Below are 16684 nucleotides of genomic sequence, written 5' to 3' on the forward strand. Positions count from 1 at the left end.
TCCTCGTACTTCAAGGAATATAATAAAAAAAGAATTATCGAAATCGGTTCAGCCGTTCTCGAGTTATGCGCTTACCAACACATTTTGCGATTCATTTTTATATATAAGAAGATAAGGTTGGTTTTTAATGTTGGGAATTAATATTATAAGTAAATGTTATATAAATTATGAACTGTTGCAACAGTGCAATTAAAACGCGATTTAACTACATTTTCTGTGTGGTTTTTGGCATGTCAATTTATATGTAGCATGTATTTTCCTTTTTTAATAAATAAGAAACATATTTAGCTGTTTGAATGAGGTAATGTAACGAGCTACAGGTTGCATAGAAGATGGTAGATAGTTATTTTACGAGGAAGGCTATATAAAATAACGCTACGACCAATAGGAGCAGTATTGGAATTTGTTGCAATAAAAAAAAAACTTCTTGCTCTCAAAACGAAGAATATTCATTTTGAAAGCAACAAGTTACATGGATAAGTGTGCAATATTATTACGTATTCTTCACTGCATATTATAAAGCAAACTCGCTTCCTGCTGTCTGTATGTATGTATGTTTAGATCTTTAAAATACATTATTTTGACAAAATTGATACAGTTTTTTTTAGATGGAATGATTCAAGAGGAAGGTTTTAGATATATGATTTATTAGGTTTAAGACAAAGCGGGCGAAGCCGCGGGCGGAAAGCTTATCTATATTATAATAATTATGTGAAAGGAAGAAATAAAGACTTTATCACACAAAAAAGTAAATAATAATAGTAAAGAACCTTTTCAATAATTTACATTTTTTACATTCAATATTTTTACCAACCTTTAATAAAAATCGATGCATCAGCTTCTATCTCCGGGTAACCATCGACTCTGGCTTTACACAAATATCGACCAGATGTGTGAGTGTCCACGGTTAATGTTAAATTTGCTGTTCTGCCCACACTCTGAAAGGAAAACTAATTTTAATTGTCATAATTAGGAAAAACATGGGCCCTCTTCACAATGGGCAGCGTTGGCCCAACAAATAATCGTCGATGTTCGCCACCATTACGTCAATTATGAAATTAATTTATGTAGTAACTAACTAAACGTTTTTTTATTACAATAGCTTACAATTATTGTCTATTTATTTTTACTATTTTATATATGTATGTTTGTAAAGGTTCTTTAAACGGTAAAAATTGCATCGAAAAATGCTGTTTCTATAAAGATTTGCAGTAAAATTATATTACTCACAATATTAGTATCTTCTTCAAAATGCAGCCATCTTATTTCAGGCGCCGGGAACCCATCCACATCGCAACTCAGCGTGACTTGCTTACCCAGCTCTGCTTCTACGTCTTGAGGACGGTTTCTGAATGTTGGTGCATCTAGGAAACAGGATAATGAACTGTATTGCTTTGTAATAGAGTTGAAAATCATTTATATTTGAAAACGAATCGTGTTTCCAAAAATAATAAAACATTTACATTTTTTAAGCTGGAGTATGGTTTAATTGTTTCACTTTATATGTTTCTTGTGAAAAAATAACAAATTTTATCGAATTTCATCATTATTAAATTATTAATAAATATGTAAGTAATTTTACTAATAAATCTTCAAAAAAATCTCTACAAATTTTAGAAAAACCGTACCCAATACTGCTCATCTATTACGGAGTTACGAAGATAGGATGATGATAGATACACACAACTTAGAATAAGTTACACTTTTAAATTTAACTTACATGTAACTTCAAGCGTTTCTGTTTCTTCGCTTTTACCGACCACGTTGAAAACCATGCATTTTAAAATGGCGCCGTTGTACTGTCTTGTTACATTTGGTATTACCTGTTATAAAAATATTATTTAAAATACCATGTCATCAAAATTTCGTCAAAGTTTTTCTCAAAAAAAATTAACAAATATTCATTTAAAGTTTATTGCATTTAATTGTATAAAAAGAAGGATAATTTTTAGAATACTAATTCACAGCATAAAATCTCACAAACAAAAGCTTTGTTTGTCAGTTTTTTTATTTAAGAATATTACATAATATTTTCAGAATGCAGCTAAAACACAGCATTTACTGCTAAAGCTAACTGTAAGTCGTTGTAAACGCAAATAAATAAACACTATGTGTATACAACTGTTACAAGCAAGTACATTTAAAATCAATATACGTCCAGATACATAATTATAAAGACAAACACATTAATATTCGGAATCAATTAAAAAATACAGCACACTCACCAACTCTGACCCGTTTCCAATGATCGATTCGTTTAAAACCCATCTGTATGTCAAATTATTCGGATTCGCGTCCGCGGTGCAAGCTGAATCGAAAATACATTTACTTATAAATTTTTTTTTAACAATTTTCACATACGGCACGATCTGATCACATACTAAGCTTTCGCTTTATGGGAACCAAATGGCTGATACAAACATATTTAATTTTAAATAATTACTTATATACTTAGATAATTAACACACGGAGCAAACATCTATGTTCATCACATAAATATTTGCTCTGGGTGGGAATCGAACCCATGACTTCTGGCTTGGAAGGCAGTCAGAAATGGAAGTTTTAATTTTCAAAGTTATAAGTCATCTTCACAATGGACAGCGTTGGCCCAACAAAAATGATCGTCCATGTTTGCCGCCATTACAATTATGAATAAGCATCATAGACATTTAAGACCTCTACACTATCGTGATTGCCTCTACTCGCCCATCGCTGCCTATTGTGAACAGAGGCCTTTAAGTTGAAACTGAAACTTTCATTTGAAAGTTAATTTTAAACTTTCAAAAGGAAAAACGACGAAAGACGTGACTTCGCGTATTAATGGTGTTGTGGCAACCCTGATGGTCCGGGAGCCAGCAGCAGATTTTATGACCAAGTTCCTCTCAAGCGGTAATTAGTAAAATGCATCAAAGTATAGTATTATGAAGCCTCGTGAACGTCAGCTGGAGCTCGGTTGGGGGGAAGAGCGGTTGTAGCCTCCCGTATCAGCTGACGGTTTTTCCACCAAGATACAGCCAGCTGACATATATATTTATCCACAGTTACATATAAGCTATCATCAGGTAAATTTTTGTTTGAGAGGAAATAACGGAAAATAAATTTTTCTTTAAATTTAACTTTCATGTTCGAGACACCAGCTGACGTATAATACACCATGTTGTAACCAGCTGACTATTTTTATTCGTTGAGATATCGGGTTAGCTACAATTTGACAAATTTTTAGCTGAGAGGAAATGAATGAATGAATGTATTTTTTTTCCTATGTGCGTGGGAGGCTACAACCGCTCACCCCCCCAACCGAGCGCCAGCTGACGTTCACGAGGCTTTATAATACTATACTCTCATGCGTCTGACGAATTATCTCTTGAGAGGAAATAGTTAACCAAATTTGCACCTGGCTCCCTAACCATGACATTTTTTTCATGAAAGTATAGTGTTTAATTACTCTTTACAATATTAGCTATCTGCCAGTAAATATCCCATTAAAATCGGTTCAGACGATTTCGAAAATAATTATTACAGAATAGTTTTAATAATTTCTGTTACTATTTAGTACCTTCTGCATATAATTTTATATTTCTTTACAAATTACGATCAAGCTATTTTTTAAACAGAAACAGACTTCATTATTTATCTTTATTAACATAAATAAAAATATTTTATTAAGAATCAGTCCCTTTAAATTAAATTTAAATTTATATAATATCAAATATCCCATTAATTATAGGATTGAAACAAAGATATTTCTTCGTGAAATTTCTTGAAATGTTCACATTTCAATACACAGTTGTATGAACAATAAATCTACGATTAAAATACGTAATCAGTTTGTTTCCAAACATTTCAGCAATTATTGTTAGCCGTAATCTCCAGCAGAAAATTAACAATTTTCTGGGAAAGTTTAAAATATAATCCACTGAGATATAACCAAGTTAATGACAGTAAATCTCGTTTAATATTAAATAATAGTAAAGTGGAAAATGGAATTTTAGTATTTGCAGCGAAATTTAATCTAGCTAAGCCCCCTTTTGTATTTAAAGTTTAAATTTAGGCCTAGGCTGTTGAAAGCTTTATGCAATTTGATATTGTATGGGATTGTTTTTACATTTACATTGTTTTAAATTGTTTTTAAAATCGCAATACGTTTAAAATTGTACATTACATTATTTATTTATTTATTTATTTATTTATTAATACTTTATTGCTCTTAGAATCATTACAATAATACTTAATCTAAGGATACATTACAACAATTGGCGGTCTTATCGCTATGCAGCGATTTCTTCCAGACAATTATTTAAATTAACATAGTAGTTTGTGCTTATATGAAGTTTGTATTTTAATAATTTTATACTATGTACGTTGCGTTCTAAAACTGCTCCTTTTATCACACGCCTTTCTTTCTCTATGATAATTGTGTACGCCTAAAAATAACGGATGTTAAAGAACGAATAAAATCAACTTAAAACAAAGTATAAGTCTACAATTTTTAACCATATACCATTAATTTCTAAAATAAATTAAGGAAGTCTGTTTCTCGAATTCGTAATTTTTTGCAAAATTCCCTATCGGTAGAGATTGTATAAAAAATAAATTAAAATAATTACTTACCAACAACGACGTCTTTCCCCTCCGGTATTCTTTTTCCTGTTTTAATCTGTATTTTCACTTTTGGCGCATATTTTACCTGGAACAAATTTAAAATTAATTCCTCCTTATTGCTAGTAATCCATTTTGATTATACATTGATTAGAAATAAATCTCTGTGATCGGATATTGTGTATTTTCTTCGGAACGAGATGGTTAAAAAATTTTTAAATTATTATTAGGAGTTCTGCTTTGTGACGTCATTTTCTTTTCGTTTTTAATACTCGATTTATGCTTAATATTCTCCCAACTTGTATTATTAATGTTGTAAAGATATTATAAATAGTGTTAGTTAATATGGCTGAATGCGCGATGTCACGAACTATTGACCAGGGTGAACCTTCAGTTCACCCCCGCGTCCGCGTTAAAATGTAGAAGCCCTTCTGGCTAACATTGAGAGACACCACAAAAAAAAACGAACTATTGGTTTAAAATTGAAGAAAACAATAGGAGTGGATGATGAATGAGGTACGTAAGTAAAAGTGGAAAAAATATTCTGTTTGAGAACAGATGAATTTGTGATAATAACACATATTTGTTTTGAGAGAACATTAAAATAATATACACATCTTACAGATTTGAACCGAAAAAATCGTATTTGTGCTAGAAAATCGTACACGTTTAAAATCAGCAAGCTACAGTTATTTAGGTATATTACTTAGGCTAAACAAATTTAATATACCTATTCCTATTACTGGCATTAAACCTCATAAAGATTATTACGTTTTAATTTCTTTCAAACATCATCTTTAATATACACAGCTCATACGATAATGGTCCTTCGAGCCGGATCAAAACAGTTAACAAATAAAAACGTATTTATTACAAACATTTTATTCCGTATTTATTTTAGAAGCCATTATATTCACATCGAGTTGACGAAGCCTTTAAGATTATCTCTACGCCTGAAGATTTGATCCTCAGGAGCGTTAAGGCTGTCGGGGATGTAATTTTGTTGAACGTACCATAGTTGGAATTTCTTAGCTTTGCAAAATGCGAATTTCAGTGTATTCTTTTTTTGTTTTTTTGTTGAGTAAGATATATTATACATAGTATTTTATAGAGTTTGATTTTACATGTATACATGTGTATTGTACATTCAGAAATTAAAGATTTTAACGGAACGTGATTTATTCCAATCTTCCCGTGAATAATATAATGAGTAAATCGCGTTTAAAATCGGTTAAAATATTTAATTTCTAACTGTATTATTCATGGAAAATAAATAAAATATATATATATATATATTTATATATATATACCATTTTAAAAGTTAGTGGTCCTTAATTATGAGAGAATATTTCACACTATTTTACGATGTGCATACTTTATACTTACATTGTTGTAATGACAAGGGTTTAGATTTTTTATGAATTATTCTTTTTAATCATACGTAGGTACTGTGATGTAGTAAATTTTAATAAAATTATAATTTAGAATAACTTCTAGTCTAAAACTTCATCAGCGTCACCTTAACGCATGAAATACCTAAAAATCCCCGCACATTTAAGTCACAATTTTCATTTCAGCAAAATCCGTTATTCTCGACACAGCTGTTTCGGCTATTTAGTCAATCACTATTAAAAGTAACGATAAGCTGGGTATTAACTCAGACACGGTTATGTTGGTAACATATTGAGAAGGGGGGATTTGGCCCAGGGGAAATAAGCCTACCCCATGTCCCATTATAGGAAACAGGGGTATAACATATTATGTGTTTGTAGCCTCATACTTTGTTGCTATAAACGAATTGTGGGCTGTAATATATAAAGTACTAGCGGTCCGCCCCGGCTTCGCCCGTGGTACATATTTCGCAATAAAAAGTAGCCTATGTCCTTTCTAGGGTATCAAAATCCCTCCATACCAAATTTCATGCAAATTGGTTCAGTAGTTTAGGCGTGATTGAGTAACAGACAGACAGACAGAGTTACTTTCGCATTTATAATATTAGTATGGATAATAAATGATATCTATTCGAAAGCAGGTGGATATCTCTATAAGAATTTGGGTAACATATAAATTGAATACTGAATGCAGGCAAAGACGAAAACCTGCATAAGTTTTATATCATAAAACAACTTCCTATGTATATTAGTGTAGTATATTCCTTACTCTTTTGCGGAAAAATGGCTAATCGTTTTTGGGTGAAATTGTAGTTTGAATAATAGTAAATTTTTATCTAGGTACGCGACCGAAACTACGAAAAGCAAGTTAAAATCTATACTAATATATACGTGCTAATCTCAGGAACTACTGATCCGATTCGGAAAGTTCTTTCTGTGTTAGATAGCCCATTTATCGCGGAAGGCTATATGCTAAGACTATGAGAGATATATCATTACGCTAAGACCAACAGGAAGTAGTATAGTAGCTAGTATGTTATATTTTTAATTTTAGTAAGTTAGGACATAATAATATGATCTACCAACAGAAAATAGATATCGATTATAAACGGTATAGCCGAAACGAAATTGAAATAATAGACTAAAAGATTACCAGTGAAAATGCAGTCCCAAAGTACATGTATGGAACGCTATATGGAGCGCGGTCCACTAAAATTTATGGGTTTTTTTAAGGTAATGAATTTTCTTTATTGTCCCCTCCCTGCATGGTATTGAATGTGTTTAATGAATTTTCACGTTTTGAATTTATAGTCGAAAACGTGTTTTGTTTGATTTTTTTGTATGTTATTTACAACCTCGGAAAAAGTATTGATCTCCTGCGAATGTTTATTCTGGGTACGAATTAAATTTTCCATCGTTGAATTTATTACTTTATTAATTTGAGAGTTGAAAGGTTTTACGACTCTTGTATGAATGAGAATGATACAGTAGAATTGCAGTATTAAATATGATTTCTTGAGAATCATGCAGAAGTTAATCCTATATCCTTTCTAAAGTCTTAAATTATCTTTGAACCTAATTTCGTCAAAATTGGTTCAGTATTTTAGGCGTGAAGAAGATACAGACAGAGTTACAAGTACTCTCCAAAGTACATAACTGAATGAAATATTTAGGTATGCGAAAAATCTGCATTGTAATACCAAAACAACAATATCATCATGATACGTGAAGGGAATACAATACAAGATGGCGACTGCGTATCCCGTTACGCGACAAACTCAAACTCAAACATTTATTTATTCAATTAGACTTCTTATAGAAGCACTTTTGAAACGTCATTACATATTTTCACATTTACCACCGATTCGGAAAGCAGTATCTACGGAGAAGAACCGGCAAGAAACTCCATAGTTGCTCTTTTAAAACATGTCAGTTTTACAATTAGTTACACAAACACAATTAGTCTCATGGCTAACATTAATTCTAATTTAATTTGTTTCATTCTAAATTACCCATTGGTACCATTTACTATATCTTCTATGTATTAATAACACATTTCTAAGTGTAGTAGATATCAATTATTATAAAATAAATATGGAAAACTAGCTGTGCAGCGCGATTTCACTCGCTTAAAATAATTTCTATAGCCCATGTATTATTCTGTGAAGCCTATATATTACGATATATAACTTATATTACTGTAAAGTTTCATCCAAAGCCGTCCAGTAGCTTTTTCGTGAAAGAGTAACAAACATACATCTAAACATACTCACAAAGTGTCACATCTATAGCATAAGTAGGATATGTCAAGGCCCCACTGTATAATTTCACACTACCGCTAGACGTTTAAAATAATAGCCTATTTTATATTTATACCACATTTCGTTTTACTCATTTCCGCTTCTGACGCAAAGCCAGTTTGTTTATCATATATTTTTTGTTGGTCGTAAAATAAGAACCCTTTACGCTCTACCCAATTACATTTTACGGTCCAGAGTATAGGACGGACATTTGACAATACGTGCCTGTTTATCTGTGCCCGTTTTATTATCTGCGGTCACTAAGTTAGAGAATATATTGGTAAGCTGACGTTATGATTATTTGGTTTTAATGCGTTTGGATGCCACGTATTACAATCGTAGACGATTGCAGCTTGTTTAAATGATCAAAGCCAAAAATTAAATAAAAAAATAAACACTCCATACAAAATTATCGTTTTGACAGTCACACTGTAGAGACTGCAAATGTGTGTGTTAACGCTTTAGGGTTCGCACATTAATTGTGACTAGCGTAAAGAAATTCGCGTTTTTCTGATGAAATACATCCGTAAACAGCACAATATCGAACCATTTTCTACGAAAAACGATAATCACAAATCCAAAATAATAAAATTACTGATTAATGTTGTCGATCTTCATTGCGTATCGTCCCTGTAGAAAAATGTGGACCTTTTTTAGACTGATCGTGCGGGGTGAGGTAAGTGTAGTACTTTAAAGCTTAAGCATTTCGTTAACTCGCCTTTTAAAATGATGGCATTATAAAGATACCACACACATTATAAATAAACTAGGTAATTAAATAAATAAATAGATCGTTTATTTAATACCATGATGATGATATAATATTACCTACATAAACTTGACCCAGGCTTGAAATATAGTGATAAACTTTTCAGTATACCATTCATACCTTCAAAACTGAAGGATCTATAAACAACGTAGCAATGGTATAGTGGGGGACTCATTTCAAACAATTGCTCGTCTACCGTCATTTATTCTGCCAACGGAATAGTAATTTCCTCTCCAGTACGGAGGGCAATAATTTTTATACGTTCGTTCGATAAATGCTGTGCTATGTACTGTTGATAATAAACAAATTCTTTTTTGATTAACATGGTTTTTTCATTTCTTTCCACGTATAGGTAAAGAAGATTGCTTATTTAAAACAAAAGCACATAATTATGCACTTATGACGATTTTATATTTAGAAAAAAACTTATGTGTTACCTACTGTTTTAGTAATAAACAAATTCTGTGTTGGTTAACATTTTTAATAATTTCTTTTATTTAAAACAAAAATACATAATTATTTTTTGCACTTTATTGATAATAATTTATAATTTATGATGTTTTTTTTAGCAAACATTGAATTATAAATTAATAAATTATGTCTGTAATGTTATTTAAATTTTCAAAATGAAATGCTTTAATACTTGCTAATATTGTACACTTTTGGTGACCATTCAAACAGAAGGAAGAAACATTTATTCGCTGGTATAAATCACAGAAAAAATTTAGCAACTAGGTCTTATTTTCTCGTCCCTCGGACCGTGGATTTTAGTATAACTTTATATTAAAAGGAATTTATTCATAAAAAAATGAAATTCCAATTAATGAATGAAAGTCAAGCGATTCAGCTTGTATAAATAAAATAACATCAGTTGACACGGATTACAGAGTTTCCATTTTCTAGGTCTCTCTGAATGATCGATTTTCATCATAAATAGGTCAGCCAAAGATGTCAATGTCTTCCCAGATTGTAGTTTTGTATTGGTTGTGAATTTATAAACAACTTCACTTGAAATGTTAATTTAAGTTTATATTTTTACTTATATCGGAAATTACATTACTTACACGATTAAAAAGAATTTCAAGATATTTTGAATATTTGTGATTGTGGAGACAATCATATTCATGATCAGAATCATCAAACAAACAAACAAAACAAACATTTATTTATTCAATTACTTAGACTTCTTATAAAAGCACTTTTGAATCGCCATAACATATTTTTGTTTTCATATTATTTGAAACTCCATAGTTGCACTTTATTCTACTGGGATCTTTACTGGTGAAATTAAATCCAGTAGTTATTAAGCTGTACAATTACAAATAATCTAAAAAATTTAAATTAAATTAAATTACAAAAAAAAAAAAAAATTTTGCAGATTTTCGGCGGTATGGCGAGCATTTGGAATCGTCCGAAAAGTATGGTATGGTGATTTTCGTAAATCGCTACACGACGATGGTTACCTGTGCAAAAGTTAGCCTGGTACAAATGGTTGAATTGTTTTATTTTAAATCAACACATTTGCGTCGGTATGGCGGGCTGTAAGTCACACCGGAAAAGTATGGCATGACACTACCGCCTACTTCTTTTTTATGGGCTATCGGTAAATTCTAAAATTTTTGTGTTACAAATCGTTTGACTTTCGCTATTTTTACGACGAGTTCGACTAACGCCCACGCGACTAAGCCGCCGGTACCAGTGTTCACACCATCGTTTTTCTTTTTGTCATTGCGTACTAAGACCCCTGTAGAACCGCCATCCTGTTACAAATGACTCGAAATTTTGTGTTAGTATCTCCCGGTCTATTTTGTTAAATGGGGTATCTTAATCAAAGTTCAAGGTCTTAACCGTCATCCTAAATCATACCGAATACAATTAACTCCCTTTTTTCGAGTACTATTAAATAGCTTAATAATTAAGTAAGTATTAACAAAAACATTATAAGGAGACGTTCTGTTTATATTTAGACTTGTAAATGCAAGAAAAATAACTATATATTTTGAAAAGTTCTACCAATGCGTGTGTAGTGTTCTACGCATTTTATACGCATTACAACCACGAAGGTCAGCTAATAAACATCCCAACACTTTACATAAAAACAAATCATTTACCGGATAAGCGCTATAACCCGACCAACTAAAAAAGCAATACGAATTAATGTAATCGTAAAAACTTGATGGCCTATTAAACTTGGCCATTTGTCGAATACTGCTACCGCGGTAACGAAACTTCATTAAAAGAGAATAAGGTGGGAATCGTAAATCAAAAGCTTATATTCAATTAGTGGTTCCGGTTACGTGTGTTAATAGGTATTATTTAACAACTGCTAACTTGGTAGTTAGAATTAAACGCCTAATATACTAGAATCTAGGTATACTATATAATATTACTAGCGGTCCGCCCCGGCTTCGCCCGTGCCATATCTCTCAAGTTGGATCGAACTGCACATGGTGTGCGAATTTTATTATAATCGGTTAAGTGGTTTAGGAGTCCATTGAGGACAAACATTGTGACACGAGATTTATATATATCACTACATAGTATAAAACAAAGTCGCTTTCCCTGTCCCTATGTCCCTATGTCCCTTTGTACGCTTAAATCTTTGAAACTACGCAACGGATTTTGATGCGGTTTTTTTTAATAGATAGAGTGATTCAAGAGGAAGGTTTATATGTATAATAACATCCATTAAATAGTGGAGAAGTACTGTTATTTTTGAGGTTTCTAATGTGATGTCGTAAAAAATTACATTTTTTCGGCTTACATTGCAAACGCAGGCTGTACCCTACGAGTTGTATCAAAATAATGTACTAAGTATTATACACATTGAAAAGGTCTACAGAAAAGTCCGCGATGGTATATGTCTATCTCTTATGGATAACCCACAATAACTTTTTTTTGTCATTTACTTTTTACGACAAATAATGGCTAATTTTCGATGCGATTTTAACCAACACAGCCTTAATCCTTAACCAATTAAATACCTTGAAAACATTGTTCATTTAATATAGATCTATATGGCCCTTTACACCGTATGATTTAAGTGAATATTTTCGAAGATATTACAGATTTAAAAATTGCGGGACGTAGCGTTTGCGGCGGTACCGGCCGGCCGCCCGACTATATAATTATTTTATACCCGTGCGAAGCCGGAGCGGGCCGCTATGTTTTTAAATAATTATGTACAACGTTCACAGTTTTTCTGTAGTGTATTTAGTATCAGCGTTGCACCCGTGCGAAGCCGGGGCGGGTCGCTAGTATATATATATATTAAGATTTATATATATTTCTATAATATTATTAACTGAAGAGTATATATGTATGTTTGTAAAATTCTTTCGGTGTTAGATAGCCCATTTATCGAGGAAGGCTATAGGCTATACATCATTTCGCTAAGACCAACAGGAGCGAAGCACTGTGGATAAAACCGCGGAGCACAGCTAGTTTGGAATAAACAGGTGCCTATATTATGTAGACTATTGTCTTTATCCCTTTTGAATCGGCGCCTCTAAAATCGATAAGCTCTGAAATATCAAACGATGCAACCAAAATAAAAATATTATCTCGTCTCAACTTTTCTGCAACTCAATATCTCTTTTCTAGATCTATCTCAACATCTTTCTATTGTTTTAGGAGCTTTTAGGCATGCATAATATGACATGCTTTTAACTTTTTTTTGACAAAACGTATACTGGAGTGATATCTGTGTGTGCTATTAATGTGTTTAAAAAACATGGCAATACTAAATAACTACATATTATATTACTACATGCAATAGAAACCCAAAATTATCTTTTCAAACACTAACAACACATTAGACATCAATTTGATCCTGTTTTAGGACGTCAAATTAGATATCTTGATACAAACCAAAAAGTCTAATGAATCGAATTCTCCGAACAAAATACGTTATTATTTCTTCGACTATACTCACATAAAAACAAGCCAGTTCCCACTACACACATAAATTCAAGTCGCTACCCCAAAAATTTCTTAGAAACATTCGCAAAAGAGCCGATCGGGAAAAAATACGAGATCAGAATAAATAAACAAGCAAACAATAAGTACAGATGTAGTTTTAATCAAATATTTGGCTTCTATAATTCAATTCTCTTATAGGTTATTTTTGGCCGATTTGGCTCGTTTGCTTTGGCAGGGTTTTGTAAGGCTGTGAATGCTGACTGCATTGAATAGAAATCGTTTAGTAATGAATTGATAATGAAGTTATAGTAGTGTAGAATACAATAGAACTTATATTAATTTAATGGTTAATTCATTTTTAACTAATAAATGTTTATTTTAATCTAAGCTTAATAAGCTGTACATAATATAAGCTGTAGCTGTAATGATAAGCTTATACAGCTAAAGCGTTTGTTTGTGGATCAAATGCGCTTATATCAGATCTTTAAATAATAAATAAATAATAAATAAATAAATATTATAGGACATTATTACACAAATCGACCTAGTCCCACAGTAAGCTCAATTAAGGCTTGTGTTGTGGGTACTAGGCGACGATAAATATAATATTTAATAAATACATATATAGATAATAACACCCAGACCCAAGAACAAATAATTGAGTTCATCACACAAATATTTGCCCTGCCTGGGGATCGAACCCGGGACCGTCGGCTCAGTAGGCAGTTACTTTACCACTGCGCCAACCGCGTCGTCGTTAAAAAATATTTCGGTGTAAGACAGTCCATTTATCGAGGATAGCAATATTATTCTGTACACCGTGCTTCTGTTTACCCTGTGACGGGTATATCATCACGCTAAGACCAAAAGGAATGAAGCAATTCCGGTAAAGCCGATAATAGTCACTTATTATAATAATAATTATTGAATCATATACTAGCCTCGGATTCATCGTTGAAAAATGTCGTTTTACTCATATAAAGGTACTATATAAACGCAAGTAAACTCGACCGTGTATGAAAGTAAAACAAATGCATATAGGACAATGTAAACAAAAAATTCATATACTTAGGTACTTTAAACATCTGTAGGCTTCGTTTCTAACAAAGCGGCGAACTATAAATTTTTACCACGTAGAACATTTTTAAATTTTCTATTTGTAAGTGTTAATTATTGTGAATTTAGAATTTCTGTAGCATGTAAATAGGAATCTAGAATGTAGGTTATTTAACCTGAACATTATTTACTATAATAACTACAATCTGTGCGTAATTTCATCTAAATCCAGCCAGTTATTTTTAAATAAAAGTGTAACAAAACATACATTCAACAGCTTCCATCCCACAATTCAAACTTATACAAATGACTAATATTAAATAAATAAAATAAAAAAACAATGAACAATATTATAATCCATACTAATATGTATTATAAATGCGAAAGTAACTCTGTCTGTCTGTCTGTTACTCAATCACGCCTAAACTACTGAACCAATTTTCATGAAATTTGGTATGGAGATATTTTGATACCCGAGAAAGGACATAGGCTACTTTTTATCCCGGGAAAATGACGCAATCTCGGAAATCCCATGGGAACGAGAACTATGCGGGTTTTTCTTTGACTGCGCGGGCGAAGCCGCGGGCGGAAACCTAGTTTCATATAAAAACATACTTCATTCGTTTTTCAACATAATTAATTATTTTTAACGTGACATATCGAGTGCATCGAGCGGTCGTGCGGAGTGTACTGATTAATTATATGTCAAATACTTTTCAATTAATTTAATTTAATTAATTAAGGATTGTATGCAATAAACCAATATTTCAACAATGGAAATGAAATGAAATAATATGTGATGATCTTAAAATAGAGTCCTACTATAATAAATCACTATCACTACATAGTATAAAACAAAGTCGCTTTCTCTGTCCCTACTCCCTATGTCCCTATGTATGCTTAAATCTTTAAAACTACGCAACGGATTTTGATGCGGTTTTTTTTAATAGATAAAGTGATTCAAGAGGAAGGTTTTTGTATATAATTTATTAGGTTTTAGACAAAGCCGGCGAAGCCGCGGGCGGTAAACTAATATTATACATGCGAAACTTTGTGAGGATGGATGTATGTGTATGTATGTTTGTTCTTTCACGCAAATACTACAAAACCGATTACAATGAAATTTAGCATACATATAGAGGGTAGCTTGGATTAACACATAGGATAGGTTTTATCCCGGAAATCTCACAGGAACGGGAACTATGCGGGTTTTTCTTTGAAAACGCGGGCGAGCTAAAGCGCGAAAGCTAGTACCTGTGTACCTATACCTATACTCTATGTGTGTGCCAAATTTCATGAAAATCGGTTCAGCAGCTATTGCGTGAAGGGTAAACAAACATACAAACCTTCGCTTTTATAATATTAGTAGGATTTACTTAAAAATGTATAACTTACCTCAATTTGTATACTGGCCGCTCTGTACGCCCTATCGGCTGTGTTTTGCGCTTGACAAGTGAACGTCTGGTTATGATGCTCTTGTTTTGGCGTCATTTTAATTACGGATCTAAGTATAGAAAAACACATTTATTAGAAAAAAAATATATATATTAGGTACCTTATATTTAACGCTATAATACGTGGAAGTGAACAGTGATATTTAGTGTAAATTGAAAGAATGCGTACGTTGGAAAAGATTTTTAAATCTAGATAGTCGTGAACTAATTTTTTAATCATTACGATTGTTGCAATTGCTGCTCTTTAATTGACTCTTGAATTAATGGACTAAGGGCCGATTTTTCAATGCTTGGATAAAACTTATCCGTCCAATAAAGTATTACACGATACTATTAAAATGTCACGTAAACTGTCAAATACGGGCAATTAGAACACGTTTTTAAAATGGTAGTTTTATACAATATTCGACGAATAAGTTTTACCCAAGGATTGAAAAATCAGCCCTAAGAAAAGTATTCATCGTTAGATTTTTAAAATCAGTATTATTTCTTTTTATTTGCTAAATAATAAGGTATACTAAACCTTGAAATATAACAACTTTTTACATAAAATACTATCAAAATATTGAACAATTCTGTTATTCTAATTACATAATTATGTGTAATGTATCGTTATAGCTAGGTAATAAAGTAGATACCTAGATTCCTACATTCAAACCTTGATAGTATAAAACACATGATAATTAATAGAACACCGATGACCGTTCGGTACACTCCGACCTTCGAACATAATCACAGGTTTTCATATAATTAGAGTTTGTTGGACAAATACACTATCCTCTACATAAATTAACCAGAACATTTCATTTCAATCTACGAAAAACCTATTATTACCGCTTTGTTTCGTATTTGGCTTTTATTTTAGGGCTGATTTTTCAATCCTTGGTTAAAACTTATCCGTCCAATAAAGTATTACACGATAATATTAAAATGTCACCTGTAAACTGTCAAATGCAAGTAATTAGAATACATTTTTGAAATGGTAGTTTAAAAGTTTTAACCAAGGATTGAAAAATCAGCCCTTAATGTACATATGAAAGCAAACGGAACAACGATAAATGACTTTTATGGATATGGTATTAATCTATGATGGCGTTAACATGGAAAATATGTTTTGTGTAATGTTACTGAAATAAATAGTTAATTATAATAATAAATAATTAATTTTTCGGTGTTAGATAGTCCATTTATCGA

At 31.8% G+C, this 16684-nt stretch overlaps 1 protein-coding gene and 1 long non-coding RNA gene across 2 annotated transcripts in view; both read right to left on the reverse strand.

Moving 5' to 3' along the window:
• Positions 1 to 16684, reverse strand: part of LOC149896822 (uncharacterized) — a 247092-nt gene that overhangs the window by 19094 nt on the left and 211314 nt on the right. The gene's annotated exons all lie outside the window — the stretch shown is intronic.
• The window catches only part of LOC149896823 (irregular chiasm C-roughest protein-like), a 105114-nt gene that overhangs the window by 10909 nt on the left and 77521 nt on the right, over positions 1 to 16684 (reverse strand). The window contains exons 7-12 of the mRNA XM_090117171.1: positions 15432 to 15540; positions 4612 to 4687; positions 2226 to 2308; positions 1721 to 1823; positions 1231 to 1364; positions 815 to 938 (exon numbers count right to left, since the gene is read on the reverse strand). Coding sequence (XP_089973297.1) covers positions 815 to 938; positions 1231 to 1364; positions 1721 to 1823; positions 2226 to 2308; positions 4612 to 4687; positions 15432 to 15540 — 629 coding nt within the window. The remainder of the gene's footprint in view (positions 1 to 814; positions 939 to 1230; positions 1365 to 1720; positions 1824 to 2225; positions 2309 to 4611; positions 4688 to 15431; positions 15541 to 16684) is intronic.

Source organism: Colias eurytheme, chromosome 27 (assembly GCF_061535395.1).
Source record: "Colias eurytheme isolate Ceu_HAF_F1 chromosome 27, ilColEury1 Martin Lab GWU primary, whole genome shotgun sequence".
Classification (NCBI taxonomy): Eukaryota; Metazoa; Arthropoda; class Insecta; order Lepidoptera; family Pieridae; genus Colias; species Colias eurytheme.